At 37.5% G+C, this 18,981-nt stretch overlaps 3 protein-coding genes across 3 annotated transcripts; 1 reads left to right on the top strand and 2 right to left on the bottom strand.

Annotated features, from left to right (window-relative positions):
- Window positions 1-221: 221 nt before the first annotated feature.
- LOC139146177 (SRR1-like protein) lies at window positions 222-3,678 on the bottom strand. Its single transcript, XM_070717586.1, has 8 exons — window positions 3,610-3,678; window positions 3,393-3,517; window positions 2,702-2,742; window positions 1,862-2,208; window positions 1,473-1,583; window positions 1,150-1,301; window positions 844-889; window positions 222-566 (listed from the first exon to the last, which is right to left on the bottom strand). The coding sequence occupies exons 1-8, from the start codon at window positions 3,676-3,678 to the stop codon at window positions 381-383; spliced, it is 1,077 nt and encodes a 358-aa protein (XP_070573687.1). The 3' UTR covers window positions 222-380.
- Window positions 3,679-5,168: 1,490 nt separating this feature from the next.
- LOC139145369 (dCTP pyrophosphatase 1-like) lies at window positions 5,169-9,049 on the bottom strand. Its single transcript, XM_070716490.1, has 5 exons — window positions 8,811-9,049; window positions 8,598-8,676; window positions 6,795-6,826; window positions 6,507-6,541; window positions 5,169-6,254 (listed from the first exon to the last, which is right to left on the bottom strand). The coding sequence occupies exons 1-5, from the start codon at window positions 8,945-8,947 to the stop codon at window positions 6,064-6,066; spliced, it is 474 nt and encodes a 157-aa protein (XP_070572591.1). The 5' UTR covers window positions 8,948-9,049; the 3' UTR covers window positions 5,169-6,063.
- Window positions 9,019-18,950, top strand: LOC139145368 (NADH-ubiquinone oxidoreductase subunit 8-like). Its single transcript, XM_070716489.1, has 6 exons — window positions 9,019-9,165; window positions 14,751-14,816; window positions 15,651-15,740; window positions 16,340-16,512; window positions 16,886-17,014; window positions 17,897-18,950. The coding sequence occupies exons 1-6, from the start codon at window positions 9,102-9,104 to the stop codon at window positions 18,026-18,028; spliced, it is 654 nt and encodes a 217-aa protein (XP_070572590.1). The 5' UTR covers window positions 9,019-9,101; the 3' UTR covers window positions 18,029-18,950.
- The last annotated feature ends 31 nt before the right edge of the window (window positions 18,951-18,981 follow it).

Genomic DNA, 18,981 nt, shown 5'->3' with positions numbered 1-18,981 from the left:
GTCTGCAGAGACATGCATTATTGTACTTGAGGCTCTGTGTGGTATCTATTTCAAGGAATGCACTGGTCAACAGTCCTGTTGATGCGAAGATTGCATTGTCTGTTTTTGACAATCAGCAGTGAGAGCTTCAATGTTAAAAAATAAGACTTTATTTTAACAATACCGTATCAATAGAATGTACAGTAACAATGTACTATAATGCACATATACCGAGGCATAAACTACAAGTTTGAAAACAATACACCTGTTTTGTCAAATACCTGCAGATAATGTCCAGGATGAATGAAAGATTATAATTCAGTGACAGAATTTCACATCATTAAAAAATTTGGATGTAAAAACGGGAAAAAAATGAGAAAACAGAGCTAAAACTGTTCACATCATCTTTTCAAAATTATCTCAAGATCGTCCAGATTTCTGTAAACTGGTTCTGCTGCATCTTGCCAAAATTCATCAGGAACATCAGAAAGTTTTTGGTCCGAAAACACATGAATTGATGTGTCTGTAAATATCTCAGAGTATGAACTGCTTACATCTAGTGCAAATTCTTTGGTGTAAGGTAATATCTGAGTTTGAGGTTCACGTTAAGGAATTACGAACATAAGAATAGTCTACTATGTATTTTCCAAAGTGATTCAAAGCTACGTTTTCAATACAAAGTCATTTTAATTTATCTCCATTCAATACCTTTTCCAGCAATTTGAAGTCTGTAGAATGTGTATTTTTGCTGAATGCAGCTACTTTCAGGACAAGTGTATTGACACCAAATAAAACCATGCAACTGAGAGATTTATGAACTTCTAAGCTTTCAGCAAGGACAAAACTTTCAACAATAAAGGATACTCTGCTGATGTAAGGTACTTCCTCTGTAAACTGTTTGCTTGGAAGTCTGAAAGATCAAAATGTGGAAAAACAGAACAAAGATGATTTTTGAGCGATGTAATTGTGAGAAGTAACATCACACTTCAGGAATAGTACACAGTGTAATTATTTCAAGTATTATTTCCTGTACATGTTGAAACGTGACACACTATATGGAAGTTATGTGCACCTAAGAAAAAAGATTAGTGCACACCATCAATTGGAACCATCCATTTGTGAAATGAACATAGATACTCTTGAATTCAGGATATTTCCTCTTCTGTTTACCTTGTTCTGTAGCTGTCAAAACTATTTCCTATGATGATAACGTCCCTCATCTGGGAAAGCGTCCAATTTGACCATAATAAATTATTATACAGTGGCTTCCCACAGTGCGGCATGTAAAATAATGTGGGCTGATGAACAGGCCTTTTTCCTTCCTAAATAAAAAATAAAACATGAGGTCGGGATCACACAGTATCAACCAAGCAAATATATGGACTAAAGTTACACAAAAAGATTCCAATGATTGACAGCTAGTAAGATACATTTGACCTTTAGGTCAGAAGAGCATAGGAAATTTCTGTCCATAGTAGATGCCAGGGCTTTACCTCATTTTCTTTGATGCAAATAATTCCCATTTCATGCAGGACATCTCGCTCTTGAGTTGTAAATCTCGGATCATAGCTGTAACACTGGCCTGGTATCTGTGGGTATAAAATCTGTCATATTTAAGTAGAGATCGTTTCTGTTTGAACATATAAAGGGAATGTAACAGGAATTTGCGCACAGATATCAGTGACCGACAAAAAAAAAGCATAATGATTCCCATCCTCAAGGTGTTAAAGGATCTTGATGATACCACTGAACTGATATCCATGAGCAACTGGTCTTAACTTAACATAAGAGCAACAGTAAGCCATAAATGAAGTCTGGACAACCAATCCTGTAATGCCATGCACTGCAGACAACACAGCAGTATTTGGCCATTCCTACTTACCTGCAAGAAATCCTTCAATAAGAGAAGCAATGCAAACTGGTGTCTGGCAATTGGGCACGACGAGAAATTTCCAAGTCCATAGCAAACAATGTCAACAATGTGAAAGTGATGGCAGTGTGAAGGCTTGGATGATATTCTTTCCTCCAAGTCTATGCCTTGTAGTTCATCATGTTTGAAGATTTGGTTTTCATTGAAAAAGCATTTATCCTCCAAAGTGTTGCTTTCCTGTTTTTCCTGGTCATCTTGGCAAATCTGGCTGCTAGTGTTGCTTTCCACTGTAGAGTCCTCTGTATTTTTATTCTGCTGCTGTTTCTGCTTCAAACATTTACAAGCAGACTGCAGAGTTTCTATGGAAGGCACAAAACAGACCTTCATAACATATTTTTAATTTTCTTTATTTGCAGGTTTGTGGTAAGGACTGCTCTATCACAGTGTGACATCAAAATTTTAAATAGTTTGACTATGATTTAGTGCAAACAGACCGTCAACAGAAGTTTGCATATAATCATAAGGAAAATCTCTATTTAGAATTGCAGTAACCGTCAGCTTACATGTATTATATATTATAGCCCAAACATGGGACTATGTGCCCGAGTTACCATTGAATCCTATGGAGCATGTGACATACGATATACGAGGCATGTAATAAACTACAGTAAAGTTAATTTTTGGTACAATTTAATACATGCCATCACTGAGAGACTACTCAAGTCCGTTTGGTTCAATACATACTTTATTCTTCCAATCTGAGTTTAAAAATGATACTGATGCTTCACTGTAATGTTTGCATTATCAAAATCTATACTATATTACTTGTCCTGCCAATAAAGATATACTTACTTTTGAAATGTTCATAAAAACCACTTAGTGAAATCTCAGTCCTGAAAAACAACCAGGCAAATCAAGATAGAAAATTGGAAATACATGTACTATGACTGAATGATTGGAAATACATGTACTATGACTGAATGATATTATCAATGGAACACTATAGATACTATCAATGACAAAACAAGCAAAACCGGCTATGATTATGTGATTATGAAAGGTTTACAATGATATTGTAAGGCTGTTGTATCTGTGTGAAAGTATCACTTCTTACACAGTCATGCAATTTTGAATGAAAAATAACTGAAATGTCAAACAATTGTTGAGCGAAAATTCCGTGAAATATTAACTTAAACACAGTTGCATTTCACATTTTGCGTGGATTTAAAATCAGAATGCTGGATTGCATACAGATACTCTTTCCTTGTGGACCACAATTAGTGAATTACATGGGTCACAGCCATTCAACCAAAGTGCCGCAATCCGATTCGCAGAAAATCCGCCTAAACGTACATGTTCAGGCACAGACCCTCCTCTGATTGTGGACCCTGACATGATTTTTGCTGGGCCGAGGACAACTCGTGTCACCAAGTCTCAGTTGGACGCGGCATTGGCACTACGCAGAACATGAACACTGTATAGATGTTGTCAGAAGTCGTCGTCTGTAACAAAGCTCGTCTGCTGCTTGTTTAAGTGCTTTTACCTGCATTCCCTTATGTGACGTCGGAGTTTCTCCACATTGATCTCGTCGTGTGAAACGCAGCTGTTGTCTAGCAATTCACCAGCACTGATCTTGCTGGCAATTCGTTTCTTTGATTTACTTTTTCCCTTTTACGTCGAACGACTTGGAAATCACCATTTCCCAGTTCTGGGGAAGCCATTTTCCGACCTTTGACCTATGACCGATTCAGCTCGCTTACCCTTTCAAACACAATTCTAAACCGTTTGAACACTTTACTGAAGTCATGTTTGTCTTGGGAGTGGGACATGGTTAAAATTGAACACAAAGTAATTGTGATCAAAATGAATAACGATGTTATAATTATATTGTGCACAGGCGCGTGTAGGGTATGCTGGATGTGGTGACCTGCAAGGATCTGAGTTAGAGCGCCTCCTACGGTCATGCGAGGCGAGGCATTGGCCGAGCCGCAGTGTACAATTCTGCAATGGAGTTGATCATCACCACATGGTTTTTCTAAAACATGTCATAATTATAAAAAGTAGCAAACTTATAGCATGTCATTTAAGTTGTAACATTCCTATTGTGTGAAGAGATAACCAGTAAACATTAGCGAGGATGCAGGCATAGTCAGCTGTGTATTCAATATGAATCAGCAGTCTCACCCATCTTCAAAGACATGTCAACTGCATGAGCTCCATATTCATTTATTTGCGAAAATTTAAACTCTTATGGAATCCCTTAAAATATTTAGTTTCCTTTTATTCTTTGCAAAGAATGTAAAAACTGAAAAACCAAGTATCGTATCACACTGAACTATCCTTTGTTTGGCATATCCTTCAAATGAAGGAATTTAAGATTGTCTGATGTGTTGATTTTTTAATGGTATTTTTAAAATATACTGGTCACTTGAAGTTGTCAATTTTGTAGATCAAGCGTTATTATGTAGCTGTGCTCAAAAAGACAGCTTGTTGTTTGGTAATTTAATCTTCACAAAAGTACCAAATTTAAAAATATTCAATTCATAAGCTGAACAAAAACCTGGTGTACCAGTAACAATATTGGTTTGTTTCTTATACAGTGTGATTTGTTCATTATTTGACAGGAAGTGGAAGGACTACTGTGACAATTATTACGCATAAACCTAACCAAGGTCTTATAGATAGGAAAAATCACCTGGGTCTTTCAGGGTTTTAGTCAGCAGAATTTATTTATGTACAAATAGAGGCTGGTGAGTAAATATGGATCAGGATTAGAAAGTGTTGCAGTGATAGTCTGCTACCTGCAAGACTTTGAGAGTTCAGTTTTGCTGTAGATGGTATAAAAAATGTTGTGGAGTGAAGCTTGGAGAACATGTACAAACATCATGAGACTTGAGAAACTCTGGTTTCAGAAAAGACATGTCAAAACACTCACTATGGTATTGGTATTTGCCACATGCGTACATTCATCCCTTGAACACTGCAATTTTTCCGCCCAATATAATAGTGTGCAACATTTTACCAATTTTGTGAATTTTTCTGTAATTTTTTTTGACAATTTTGGACCAAACGAAGATCAAAATTTTAGCAAAAATTAGAAAAAAATTTACTGGTGTATATTTTGATATAGGCGACAAAGATAAACTTTGGCGCTCAAAGGGTTAATGCAATATTGGAACATCACACAGCAGGCACATGCTATATGATCTTCTGTATAGATTTTGTTTGGGTACTTGGTGAGAAAACTACCAGTAGATCTTGAACAAATAAACAAACAGTCGACCACTGAACAAAATGAGTTCAAGTAACCAACGATTGGTTTGGTTTGCTGATACTTATTTATTCTTTTATAGCACCATATGAAATTAATGTCTCACTGATCTTGTTTGATGTTAAAAAGACACACTACTGTAACACAGCTGGTAGAAACTGTTGATCTTTGAGAAATGCCTCTGTCACATAAAACAAATTCAATCCCCAAGTAGGATTGCTTTCGAAACTTGATACCTTTCGATGTCTTCTGATATCTACATTTGACCACTACATTCTGAACTTGCTAAAATGCCTATACAACAAAGTAATTATTACTTAAAATAAAATGAGATTTTAAAAAAGTGTAATCTTTGAAGAACACCAAATCAAAACAAAAGCTACTATTCATGACCATCTAAGAATGAAAGGGCATACATAAACAATTTTTTTCACAATTTTAACAGAAAAGTTTGTGGCTATCTATAGGAACACTTGCTATTAATTTCAATTAAACCCAGTCTCCTCTAAAATAATTTTAAACGGAAGGCAACTCTCTTGACTTGAAATATTGACAACATTTTTTCCTTATGAGTTAAAACAGTCTTGACAGATCTCTTGCATTGTTACATCTATATATAATACCAACAAACACCCACTGAGCACATTCTGGTAATTTCCATAAATATGCATAACTTATAATATAGGTTGTGAAGTTATTTAGAACTTTGAAATATCATACACTTGATGGTTGTGTATTGCATGACGATGGACTCTGTACATGTAGCTTTGCTTGACACAATTTCCCTTGCAGTTCAATGGTCAGTTTCCTTGATATTTGAATGGTCAATTTCCTTGACAGTTCAAAGGTTATGCTCCTTGACACTACAAAGGTCAAGCCCATCACTGGTTCAAAGGTAAATTGTCATTTGTGTAATAGACTCTGATATTACTGGTGAGTTGATCTAGTCGTACTCATTGTATTTCTTGCAGGAACCATGAACTTTGCTGGCAGGATATTTCTGATGATTCAGGGCAATCTTTTCAACCACTGCGGCTGGAAGGTCAATATGACATTTCTCTGCTAATCTCACCAAGTATATGAGGACGTCACTGAGTTCTTGAGACAGGTGCTTCTTGTCTTTTTCTGACCAATCTGAAAGACAAAATACAGAGCAAATGCTTAAATGAGAAAATTCAATAAATTGAACATTGAGGCCTTCAGCTTGCTCTCTGACATTTTTTCAGCTACATCAATCTTGTGGCCAAATTCTGGTGAACAGAACCCAAAACATACACTTCTACAAACACTTTGAACATTTGGTGATGTGCTCGGTTGACACATCTTGACCACTGAACGCAAAGCTGAGGGTTCCACTTGACATAAAAATGTCAAATCAACACTCACCTGGCAGACCATCTTGAACTTCTCCTCTCCATTGACTGTCAATGAAAACAAAAATAAAGAGTTGGTAGTGCTTCATATGGTGAAGTCAGTACTATACTACTCCATCAGAACTTTGTTTGTGTTTTTAACCCTGCTTTTGAAAAAAAAGGTATTTAATCTACCCTGACTTTGTCAAAATATCACTGGTGGCAATTTGCCATTTTAAATGCTGCCATGCAAACTAAATTGCATATATGTTCAATTTGATAATTTCTGAAATGAGAAATCATTATTTAAAATTGTACTCACAAGAGTTCTGCAACCTCTCCAACTTCCCCAACCTAAAAAACAACAAAAGAGTAAAAATGAACCTGTAGGATCTTCTCAAACCCATGTATCTGGCTGTACAATACATGATTAAATGACACTTAAGTCTGTATTAATTTATCCTAAAATCTCAGAAAATACACACAAGTAGTAATGCATGAGATTTTATCATATGATAATATTCTCGAAGTAGTCAATCTCTGCATTACACATACGTGTAGCATACATACTGCTCATCATCAGTTGAGTTTGTCTTATGGTATAAGCACATGTACGAAAGTACTAGAATTTGATATATCCAAATCATCTACTTTGTAGAAGTCAATGGAAGGGAACAGAATATGTAGAGCCCTCATTTTTCACTCTGCTGAGCATCGATAGCATATGCTTAGATTTATAATATTCAAACTCAGAACTGTAAGAATGTCTGGCAAGCTATTGCTTTCATAGTTTATCTACAACTGTGATTAGATTTCATCTGTGAAGAGGGAAGAAATTTCTTTTCAAATCCCAGATTTCAAGCAATTTCATCAATCAGTATTTCTATTGCAACACTCTTTTGTTAGCTTATAGACTGAGCTCACACAAATAATATCCCTCCTTGCTATTCTTCCTGCTGTTTTAGCTGTTTTTTGAGGACTTGAAATGAATGTTGACAGTTGGCACCTCAACATAAGTTTCAAGAAATTAAGTAATGAGAAAATTCATGCACCTAAGAATTTCCATCGAATAGAAGGATTGACATTTACAATGCCATTCCCCCAAAATTAACATGCACATGTTATGTACTAGCCTGAGAAACTCATTCAACTTCATGTCCCTCTTGTTGGGGATAAATCAACATCAGGTCATTCTGAACTGTGAGAAAAATTTAGACCTTTTTGGGCTCTGGTTCATGACACTGAAGTTGTTCCATTAACTTTTAAAAAAGGGGCAGGTTTTTTATCAGCTTTATATCAGAGCAAAGTGACTAACCATGCACAAAATTCAAAGAAGAGCAAAGGACCAAATCACATAAACAGTCAGTATCAACAACTGCAAATGCCAGAACCAGGGATTGAAGACTGCCCCTTAAAGATCAACATCAGTCCCGTAGATAATTTGTTAAAATGCTCGTGAATCATGTGTGACCGTGATTCTGATCATGGGCTAAATGTGTATCACAAGATCACTGACCCATACATGTACTTTGTACACTGGCAGTATGAATTGGAAAAAATAGTCATGAAACAAATGTTGTCAGAGACTGCCTAGTTGTCTAAATTGCCATACCTGTGAATTTATCTACATTAAAAAATGTTTATGATTTTAATGAGATTTTGAGAGATGAAGTGCACCTGCTTCACAGTCTCTTAAAATGTTCTGTTAGTGTTACCTCACACGAGTCGATGGGTATATTTGATTGACTACAGGGGGGACTCCGACTGTAGATTGAACTATAGACTATGAGTGATCTCATTCTATGTGTAAGTGCCATGGAGGTCATTTTTCACATCCATTCGTAAGTGCACAGTATGGGATGATGACCTAGGGTCTGATGCAGTAATGACTGGGGGCAATGAACTGTAGGCCGCCGGTAAAAAACCCAATGTTGTGTCTGTATGCAGGTGAAGAACCATAACTCTGGCTCTCATTTTTTTTATATGTAAATTTATAGGGCTCCATCAATCCAACCATGGCAACCTAGGATCCTTCTCGGTACTGCGGTATGGTACCATTGAAAGTAAGAACGCGAGTACACGTGACCATGACAACAGCTATCCATTTGTTATGGAAATAACTTACCATAGCCAATAGTAAATTCCTGGGCGTGTGAAATTTGCCAAAATCTCTTTCCCTGGCGAAGTCGCTCTGCATTTGGCGGCTTTGGAATAAACAACAGAAAAAGCAGAAGTTAATGCGGCATTTAGGGCAAACATATTAGAAACTCTGGGACATCCGGACATGGAAGACCGGACTTTATCTAGTAAAATCTAAGGCGGCGCGGGACGAACTCACATTTGATCAAGCGTCGGTTCGCTGCTGAACTGAAATTCCGTCGTCGATGAGTCAGCTTTCGAACTCATATTATGATGATCCCTCCTGCATTTCTTTGCCTCTTGCACGTCTGGTGAGATAGCATTTGTTGTCATCATTGTGTCTGAGAGACTGCGAAGAGTTGCGGGCAAGTTTCGATACCGGGCAGCTACCTTTGCTTGTTTTGGAGAGGTCTAAAATTTCCCGCGAAATGCTACGCATGCGTGTTTTCGATATGGTCTGTGCATCTCCGAATGTTACCGAGAGTAGCCGATGTCGTTCTTACGAAAATCCAAAATGGCGACTCTCAGGTTACTGTATCAGGCAGCCAAACCAGGTAAAAATAATCATATAAGTTAGTTTTTGCAAACAAAATTGATAGTTTTGATAATAGAGGACGTTAAGTTGCCACTAATTTCAACAAAGTGAACTCTTTTGAATGATTATATCAAACAGATTACGTCATGACACGGACGTTTTGCATGGTGCCGGTGAACGTCGCAGTGCTCGGAAACTGGCGTGCAACGTTCATGTTTTTGATGGTTGAGAGTTTGTAATTTAGGTCAGCAGTTCATTCAGACACGTTTGTGCTCTGTCATTAGTTGTACCAGTGTTGATATTTGACTCAGACATAGCTACCAATAGTACAGAGTGCGTTGATTGAAAAGCTGTAAGGGTTTAAAATCCAAGAAAGTGAAACCATGCACTGCGTCCATCTATGATCCAGCAGTGTGACAACTTTGTTGAACCTAACTCTTGTTGAGTGTTCCCTGTGGTTAGGTAGGCACACGTAACCACAGGCGACTTTGTATGTATCGGTTGCTGTTGCCTGTTAAAATACAGTAATATTTTAAGATTCTTGGCCCTTTCGGCAAGTTGCTTGCAATGCTTGACCATTCAAAACATTGAAATTTGCAGATTGCACTGCATATCTGTTCTGCACCAAACCTCACACAGGTAATTAGGGGAGAACCATTTGATTTCTGGGGGGGGGGGGGTATGGAGGAAGAGGGTATGGGAGCAAATTTTTTTTTCCTGTCAGAGTGACAGCAATTTTTTTTTTCTACTGTCAGACCTGCATCAATTTTTTTTTTGAATTGAGTAGCAGTGCAAATTTTTTTTTTCAAGTTTGTAATGCGTTGTATATAAGGGAGCCGTCATTGGGCATTATTTACAGCCTGAAACTCCGAAATTTCAATTGACCCCCCCCCCCCTTCGCCGACCATGATGATTTTGAGTAACCTCCATCTCTAACTCTGAAATTTTGACAGATCCTCCCACTTAGAAAAGTTAAATACCAATACATGTAATTGTAAAATTTACAAAATACAGCAACAGTAAAGACCTTTGAAATCCTGATGTACCCTGCTAGACTATCATCAGTTATCTCATGATGGTTAAAAAAGTGAACACATCAAAATAAAATTCAAAGTCACAATAAAATAAAGATATAAAAGATCACGCAGTATCTAATCATATAGTATATTGTTTAATTTGGATGGATATTATGACAGGGTTTTCACTAGGATATCTGACCAGGCAGAATTTGAAAGTACAGGTGGAGAACATGAGAGAGGCTTAGGGGAAAGTGTCTTAGGCTTTCCCCTATCTTGCATGGACATTTTTAAGATATTGATGTGTGCAATGGTGCAGTCTGAGAGGAGTTTTTAATTTTTTTACTAAGTGAAACTGTTAGAATACCCCAAGGGGGAGAGCAAACGAGAGGGGATTCCCCCTCTCGTACGTATTGGAAATTTTGAGAAATTGATGTGTTTAATGGTGCAATCTGAGAGGAGTTTCAGTTTATTTTGCACTCGGTAAAACTGTTTGAAAATGACATTGAACACTGATATTTTTTACATTTTTTGCATGATCAGTTTTTGAGTCACAATATTCAACAACCAAACAATGACAATACAATTTGTGAAAAACAGTTCTGTTTGCCAGAGACTGAAGACAAATGAATATACAGGAACGGAAAATCTGTGACCTTCTTGTGTCATTTCTCCAGCTGCCAGCTTCTAATGAAAAGCCTGGATATGGTATGTTTGCGATCCGGTGTTTGTGGTCAGAAAAACAAGGCTCACACATTGTATTTCATTATATTTGTTGTTCCTCAATTTTTCATTGTGAAGGTACATCTTTCTAACAAATTTATATTGAAAAAATAATATATTGGTTTTTACACTAGTTTATTAAATCCTGTCTTGTGTTTTAAATTTTCACAATTTACAGAAGTCAATAGTCCCCTTTAGATAGTGCCTATGCCATTGAGATATTGCAACAGAAATCCTGAAACATGATTTCTTGGGTCAGAAAAGGGAAGGAAAACATTGAGTGTACTGAGGTGTAAAGTAGACCTATGTGTGCATGCTTATATCATAAGTGCTGGGAAAAGAAACATAAGAATTGCTTGTGGTAAAACATTTGCGCCGCCTATGGCGGCGCGCTGGCAAAGAATACATGAGAATAAGGTTCCAAATTTTGCTTATTTCTGGTGCATTGTGACAATTTTTTTTTTCTCTTCTGTCTGTTCTGACAATTTTTTTTTTCTCAGGCCATGACAGGATCAATTTTTTTTTCTTCTCTCTCACCTGGTGACAAATTTTTTTTTTCTCAAAATCCTCCATATCCCCCCCAGAAATCAAATGGTTCTCCCCTTACATACAAAGATTCCTTGTTCTGAGACTTCATATGGATTGGACTTACTGCTAGCTAGTCGAGCTCAACGTTCCAAGCCGCAAAATGATAGTTTACAGACTATTTGGATAATGGTCATTACCTTGGGAGTATGAATATGATGGTCAGCGTGCAATTTTGGTTATTCTGAAGGAATACTGCATTGAAGCTCTTGTGAAGCGAATTTTTTTTTATTCGAAGCAAGAGGAAATCATTGCATTTCAAAGTCACAGTTCAAATTTCAGTGTATTTACTGGTGAGGCATAGGCCTACATGTAGGCAGGGGTTTCATTAAGAGCCGGCAGCTGGCGAAATTGACCGGTTACTCTCACGATTTCGCCGGCTACTTTTTTTTTGAAATTTGAACTCTTTCATAGCTAAAATAATTTTTACCTTCTGAAATGATACGGACAAGTTTCATAAGCTGTGTAATCAAACCTTTCAACGGCTTTTATGTGAAACAAAATTTAGAAGACGAGCGACTACTACGATCGCCGTGTACTACGATGCAGCACGGTCTTGTGTATACTGCCTCAATAAAAATCGGAATTGCAATTGACGATTCTATTGGCTACCTGAATTGCTGATTCCTATTTGGTGACCTTTATATATGCTAATGAAGACGTGCATACTACACCTGTCGGCCGTCGTTAGCTCAACTCAGAATGGTCGATGAACAAATGAAGACGGAAGCGATCGCAAGGTAAAGCTTCGCTGTACGATCCTCGGTTTTGAAGTGGACCAAGAAACGAGAGAAGGATAATTTACCTGGATTTAAACTGTTTTCGAAGGCGATGACCTGATTTTTTTCTCACGAAAAACTTTCCGATTACAGTTGGAATTTTAGTAAGCCGATGTGCGTTGCACTGCGGTAGGCGTAATTGTTAAGGTATATAACCAGCTGGACGTATGATATGTACTGCTCTTCGGTCTATCGACGCCAATAAGAACGTCGCCCAGAGTGCATGGTTACAATACGATCAGACCTCTAAATTCACTTCAAAAGCGATCATCAGGTTAAATCCAAATGTGCGCTTCTGAACGTACAAATTTTCATATCCTACATCAAGGTTCTTACTTTGCATACCCATATAGTCAAATAACCTTGAGGATCTTTGATTCTATTTGAGCAATATGGTAATGATTGTAATTTTTTATCATTATTCGTTATATAAATTATCCTTTTTACCTCCCCAGAGGTATAAAAGTTCTTCATCTACAGATTTCCATACCAAACATCAGGGCTCTTAATTTGAAGCATAACATTATGCATTAATGAAAAGTTTCTAATTTACTGTGCTTAAAATATGAGTGTTTCATCCAGGATGGCATCAACAAGGGGGATTTTTCCCCTTTACCAGAAAATTTCGGGGGCATTTCACCAGTTCATGTGTTCTACTTGTACCTCTAAGGTGTGACTGGCACCATTTCATGGAAGGGGGAGTGGTCCCCTTGACAAATTAATTGGGGGTGCCAACATTTCAACAGAGGGGGAATCCCCTATCCCCCTGTCTAGATGTAACACTGTACATATCAAATTTACATCATTAATAATAGTGAATTATTATAGTTTACCTCCTAAAAGCATAGAGGCTCTAAAGACTTCAGTTTTCTTTGTTCAAATTATCGTCAACATTACCACATTTTATCATTTTTAATTATGAATTATCATATTTAGGCCTAATCTCCCAGGAAAATGGCTTTTATGATATGAACACAAATTGCCCTAGAACACTGCTGACAATTCTCCTGAAAATACTAGAAATTCAAGTGACTGTAAGCTGTAAAAAGTAATTTTAGCTCATTTTTCAGGGTTTCCGGCCTTTGGCTGGGAGAGGAACACCCCCTCCCGGACCCTCCCCCGACGACCACCGCTTTGTGGTCATGGCAGCTGGAAGCCGCCTACTTTTCCATTCTAGCCCCCTACTCAAAACTTAATGAAACCCCTGGTAGGTGGGCTAACTTTTTATACCAAAAAGAGTGTCAGTACTGGGAGCTAAATGGCATGACTTTCGTAAATTAAAAGGGCGGTGCTGGTAGGGGGGCCCATAGGGTTCTGATTGTGGTCATGAATATGAACAGGAAACAGTCTACGACAAATTGTAACATTAAGAGAGTTACAACAATAGTTTAAACTAATATTATGAATGTGCATTGTCAGCTTGAAATACTACTGTAAAGTCTCGGTGTGAGGTCTTTTACAACCAAAATGTGAAGTTTTGCTAAATCACAAATCATAAAGACTCACTGCAGACCAGACCTGATTCAAAACTTTTCCTTGCAAACTGCAGCATTGTACTCAAGTAACCGCTATGATCCATTACCAAAGTCAGTGTTTGTTTGAATTTGGTCAGTTTTCACTGTGTTGGGTCACAGATGCTCGGAATTACCAATGTAGTATATACAGAGTTTTACATGTTACACTGATACTCCATGTGCCTGTGGTTTAGATGGTGTTAAAGCAGCAGGTACAGGTCAATTGCCAATAAGTCAATTGCTGCCAGTTTAATGATACCATTGGCATGTTTACAGTATGGGATTTTCATAGTGAGAAGGGTAAGGAGAATAGCTACTAGTACTCATTTTAATAGCGTTGATCGCGATTTCGGGTTTGTTACTAAATATAGCTGCACGCGCGCGACTTTCGGACAAATATGCTGAAATTCGGACAAATTTTGTTGTTGTATGCGCGGCTGTTGTTGCAGCTTGTAGTCTCAGTCATCAATTCATACGAATAAGTGTGACGCTAAATAGCCATTCTAACACTCGCAGGTTTTATTTTCATCTTTTATGCGGAAAATGCGGACAAATGTTTATTTATGCATATTAATGAGAGAGAACAGTGACGTCATTTGCGATCAGCGCTATTTGAGTTTCAGAATATATCACTGCAATATGTAAAGAAGACATCAATCATGAATAATGATGAAAGCTGTCAAATTTACGTATTATCCTGATTGGGTGCTTCAACTACCTCACTTATTCCCATGACACGAGTCAAGCATTCTTCTGAAAGTGTTAGTAGTACTCTGGCAGAAATTCATGAACTTGAAGCCAATATAAAGACCTCTGAGCTTGTTGCTTTTAAGAAGTATTGTAAACGTACTGTAAGGTGTGCTAGAAAGTGATATGAGAAAGTTATGTTCAGAGTCCTGATAGTATGAAGAGGTGAAATTTATGGAATGTCTCCGTAAGTGGTCATCAAGTCCAGGATGATAATAACGGAATGAATTTTATTTTCAGATGCCCAGAGACTTCTCACATATGGTCTGAGGCCTACTACAGTAACTGCAACCAGAACTGCTTTCAGTAAGTTCATTAAGCATTGTTGCACTAGAAATGAATCATTAGTGCATTGTTAGCACATCACTGTGCACTGAAATACATATTCTGCATTAGTGGGAGTTGACATGATTAAGAATTTTTGAATAACTTCAAGCACAAATGACAGTGTTATTTCTTTTGTACAAAGCGTTACATGACTGCGCCGATGAACAGACAGAATTTCATGGATAATGAGCATAATGCATCTCTGCATTGGCTGCTTGATAGCAAAGTTTATGAGATGTGTATCAGATATATCAACCCACAGTGCACCGTCTAAAGCAAAAGTGCAAAGAACAGAGAAGAGCTGTTTGTGTTTTAATTGTTGTAAGCTGTCTAATGTACATTTGCCTAGACCCTATACTTCGCTTATGGCCTCCGTGCCTCCGACCCCACTCCGTGTAGCCTTGAGGTCCACTTTTAGCACCATAGCATAAAAAACAGCTCATTTGAAAGTGAATGGTCTCCAGGGGAGACGATGATGTCACTGGCGTTCCTTTGAAAGTCAATCAGCCCAAATGTTCCTCACATGATTGGCCAATGATTAAATGGGTGTTGCTCAATAACTAGCCAGAGAACATTAAGTTTTTGAGCCAGTTTAAAAGCGACACCCATTTAATCATTGGCAAATCATGTGAGGAACATTTGGGCTGATTTACTTTCAGAGGGCAGAGGGACAGTTTGGTTAATGTCAGAAATTTAAAATAGGCCTATTCTTCCCAATACGTATACTGTGGGTAATTGTAAGTGTTTGCATTGTCTTCTACATATTGTATGATGCAATAATAATTTACTGATTGGCAACTGAATCTATTTCAGAATATGTCAATGCCCAAGAACCAGACCATAGCTTTGAAGCTATCACTGACAGAGCTGCTAGAACATTGTTCTTTGGCGAACTTTTCAGAGGTATGTCTCTATCATCAGTATCTGCTCAGCAAGACATTTTATAGTGGTATAAGAAAAGCACTGATAGGAAGTAAACATACCCTTTTTGATTGATGTCAGTAGTTTTTGTGGCAACTTCAAAAGGTTTTACTTCTATGGACATATTTAGTCCAAAATAAAGTGAAATAATAAAAAAATAATAACTTCTTTCAATTTTTGGTTACACATGTGCCAGTGTACCCACAAAGCCAACACTATGATGAACCACTTGCCTCACATGACTTCCTTTAGATACATTTTTTTTTTCATATTACCTATATTGTTATGGAACACTTGTAGATAAACTATGTTGAATTTTTTGGAGGACAGAGGTCAGGATGCGGGTATTTGAAAGCGCAAGGACATACATCACTGTTTCAATTCAATCTTGTACATGTACTTCGTACCAGAATACATCGGCTTGCATGGTTGGGGCTGTTGTGTTCTCAGAGAAGGCACAGCTTTTCATTTACAATCACAGTGGATTTGAAGTACAGTATGAAATTGCTGTCCTGTAAAACTCCACACTACTTGTATTTGTTACTCAGTGTGATTTCAACGGTTTCATGTTGATCTTTCAGGTCTTGCCATGACAATGAGTTACATGTTCCGTGAACCAGCAACCATACAGTATCCATTTGAGAAGGGTCCACTCAGTCCCCGTTTTCGCGGAGAACACGCCCTGAGACGGTATCCTAGCGGCGAGGAGAGGTGTATTGCATGTAAATTATGTGAGGCAATTTGTCCAGCACAGGTAAATGCTATCATAGGAGTCCGTCTGGAAGTGTTTGTGGCAAAAGTATTACTAGGCCAGGGTGTGGTGTAACATCATCTCAAACATTCATGTCAGTTTGCAGTGCTTCTTGGAGATGAAGCATTCAGTTTAGTTCAGATTCTGTTATGAGTTCATATGTATTTCAGTTAGATGCAATATTTCTGGTAACAGTGCGTTCATATAAAATTTGGGTATTTTGAAGTCTTTCGAAATGAGCTTTCAAGGTACTTCTGGAGTCCATCCTTCCATAAAAATGGCCTTCCTAACAATTTACATCAGCTCTCACTTACTACAGAGTTAGAGATTCATTCAATGGAAAATTCTAAGTTGAATGATCTTGTTGTGGTTGCAGGCCATCACCATTGAAGCTGAGCCCAGAGCTGACGGAAGCCGTCGTACAACACGTTATGATATTGACATGACAAAATGCATCTACTGTGGGTTCTGTCAGGAAGCGTGTCCTGTTGATGCCATTGTTGAGGTATGTCTGACAAACACCAATATCTGATTCAGGTCTGATCTTCTCAATACAAGTACTGAAGCGACACTTTCTGTCATGGTGTTTATGTAATGATTTTTTTCGTGAGATTTGACAGACTGAGTGAAAACACCGCTAGGCATTGGCTTTCGGGACTCTGTTTGCAGACCTCTCTTTTAAGGTGGTACAGGCCTGGAAATTATAAAGACTTTAATTTTTGCTCAAACTTTCCTCAAAGAAACATTCAACCATTCTCTTTCAAAATTCAAAGTAAAAATTGGGTATCACTCTGCGAATTTTGGTACCAGGGAAACATTATCTTGAATAACCAACATTTGAAATTAAAAATGGCCACCATCCCTGTGTTAACTCCATGGGGATAAATATATTTTTGATTTGCACAAAAATAAGATTGTGAACTCCAAGAGATTCTACATGAGCCCACACAAGTGGTACATCATAAAAGTACTGTAAGGTTTTTGAAAGTGGAAATATCTGCCTTCGATGTGCATTCTGCCGTAATATGAGATATTACACTAACGTGACACAATTTCTCATAAAAAAGTGTCGCACAATGACCATTCTATCCCGTCAGTATAGTAGTACGTTACTGAAAAAAGTTGTATGTGCAAGTTAGTGGTATGTTTTTCTTTGAGGCTGCAAGATGTCTTCTTTCAAACTGACACCTGCAACATCATTTAGAGAGGAGTGTTATCCTACAGAACAGTTGGTGAAAAGTTGTTTAAGTATTTCACATTGGTGAAGCATAAACTTGGAGTAATATGGTCAGTGTGTAACAAATAAAAGGTTCCTGTGTACTACAGTTTGCAAGAAGTTCACTTTGAATGAACTGAATCTCTCTGTGTTTTTGTGTTCCATTCACAGGGTCCCAATTTTGAATTTTCAACGGAAACACACGAAGAGCTGCTGTTCAACAAAGAAAAACTGCTAAATAATGGCGACAAGTGGGAAGCAGAGATTGCAGCTAATATACAAGCAGACTATTTGTACCGGTGAATCGCTGACTTAGGCTTGCTGTAAATCTAGATCTGTTTTTGTTCTGTTTGCAAGAATGATTGGCATGTATGGACAGTTTGTTTTGTAAATAGATACAATATATAACAGGCCATAAGACTGAAGCATTTTTGAATTTTTCTTGTGTTGAACTAGCAAAACATGAATTCAACCAAGTTGGATATGACTAGCAAATAAAGTTGAACCAGTAATATGAGCCCTCTGAATGGTAAAGTTCAAAGGTCAACTACTCTCAGACACCCATCATTACTGAACATGCCAGTTTCAATTATTGTAAGCCATCTTGCTTTGGTTCACACGACAGTCACTTTGTGTGTTTTAGAAGAGATCCCTATCCAACAACAACAGCAATCTGATAATTATGAAGTAGACAAAAATTGTTCTGTCGGAATTGTAACTCTCTAGCCACTGAACAGATTTTATTCGTAAATGCTTCTTGTACTGTTGTGTGATTAAAATTACATATGATTGTATGAATTCAGCCCACCATTTTTGCAGTTGTTTCTAACAAAGTCACAATTGTCCATGAAACAATAAAATTTATCATGAAATTTTAAACTTTGTTGCATAGATTGAATTCAGAGTGGTTTTCCCGGTCTCTGTTAAATTAACAGCTGGTGACTGATAATTTGATGGTAAACCGATGGAATTAGAATAATTACAACATGAACTCAGGTTTTGCTACCTGGTGCACTGTGACCATTTCTTTTCATATATACACCTGGAAGAAATCAAGTTTTACTTTCATATTGTAATTATTCAGAGTGTAAATGATTAGGATAAAATCTATCTGAGAATTACACTAGTACGTTAGATACATACTGCAAGAAGATCAGTTTGTGTGTCATATGTAGTACATTGGCTCTGTTTAAAATAACTGTAATTACATTGATATTTATCCAAACTACTGGGTGCAGTGTTTTCAATGCTTTATT

Source organism: Ptychodera flava, chromosome 12 (assembly GCF_041260155.1).
Source record: "Ptychodera flava strain L36383 chromosome 12, AS_Pfla_20210202, whole genome shotgun sequence".
Taxonomy (NCBI): domain Eukaryota; kingdom Metazoa; phylum Hemichordata; class Enteropneusta; family Ptychoderidae; genus Ptychodera; species Ptychodera flava.
Note: the sequence above shows the minus strand (reverse complement) of the source record. Positions and strands in the feature narration are given on the sequence as shown.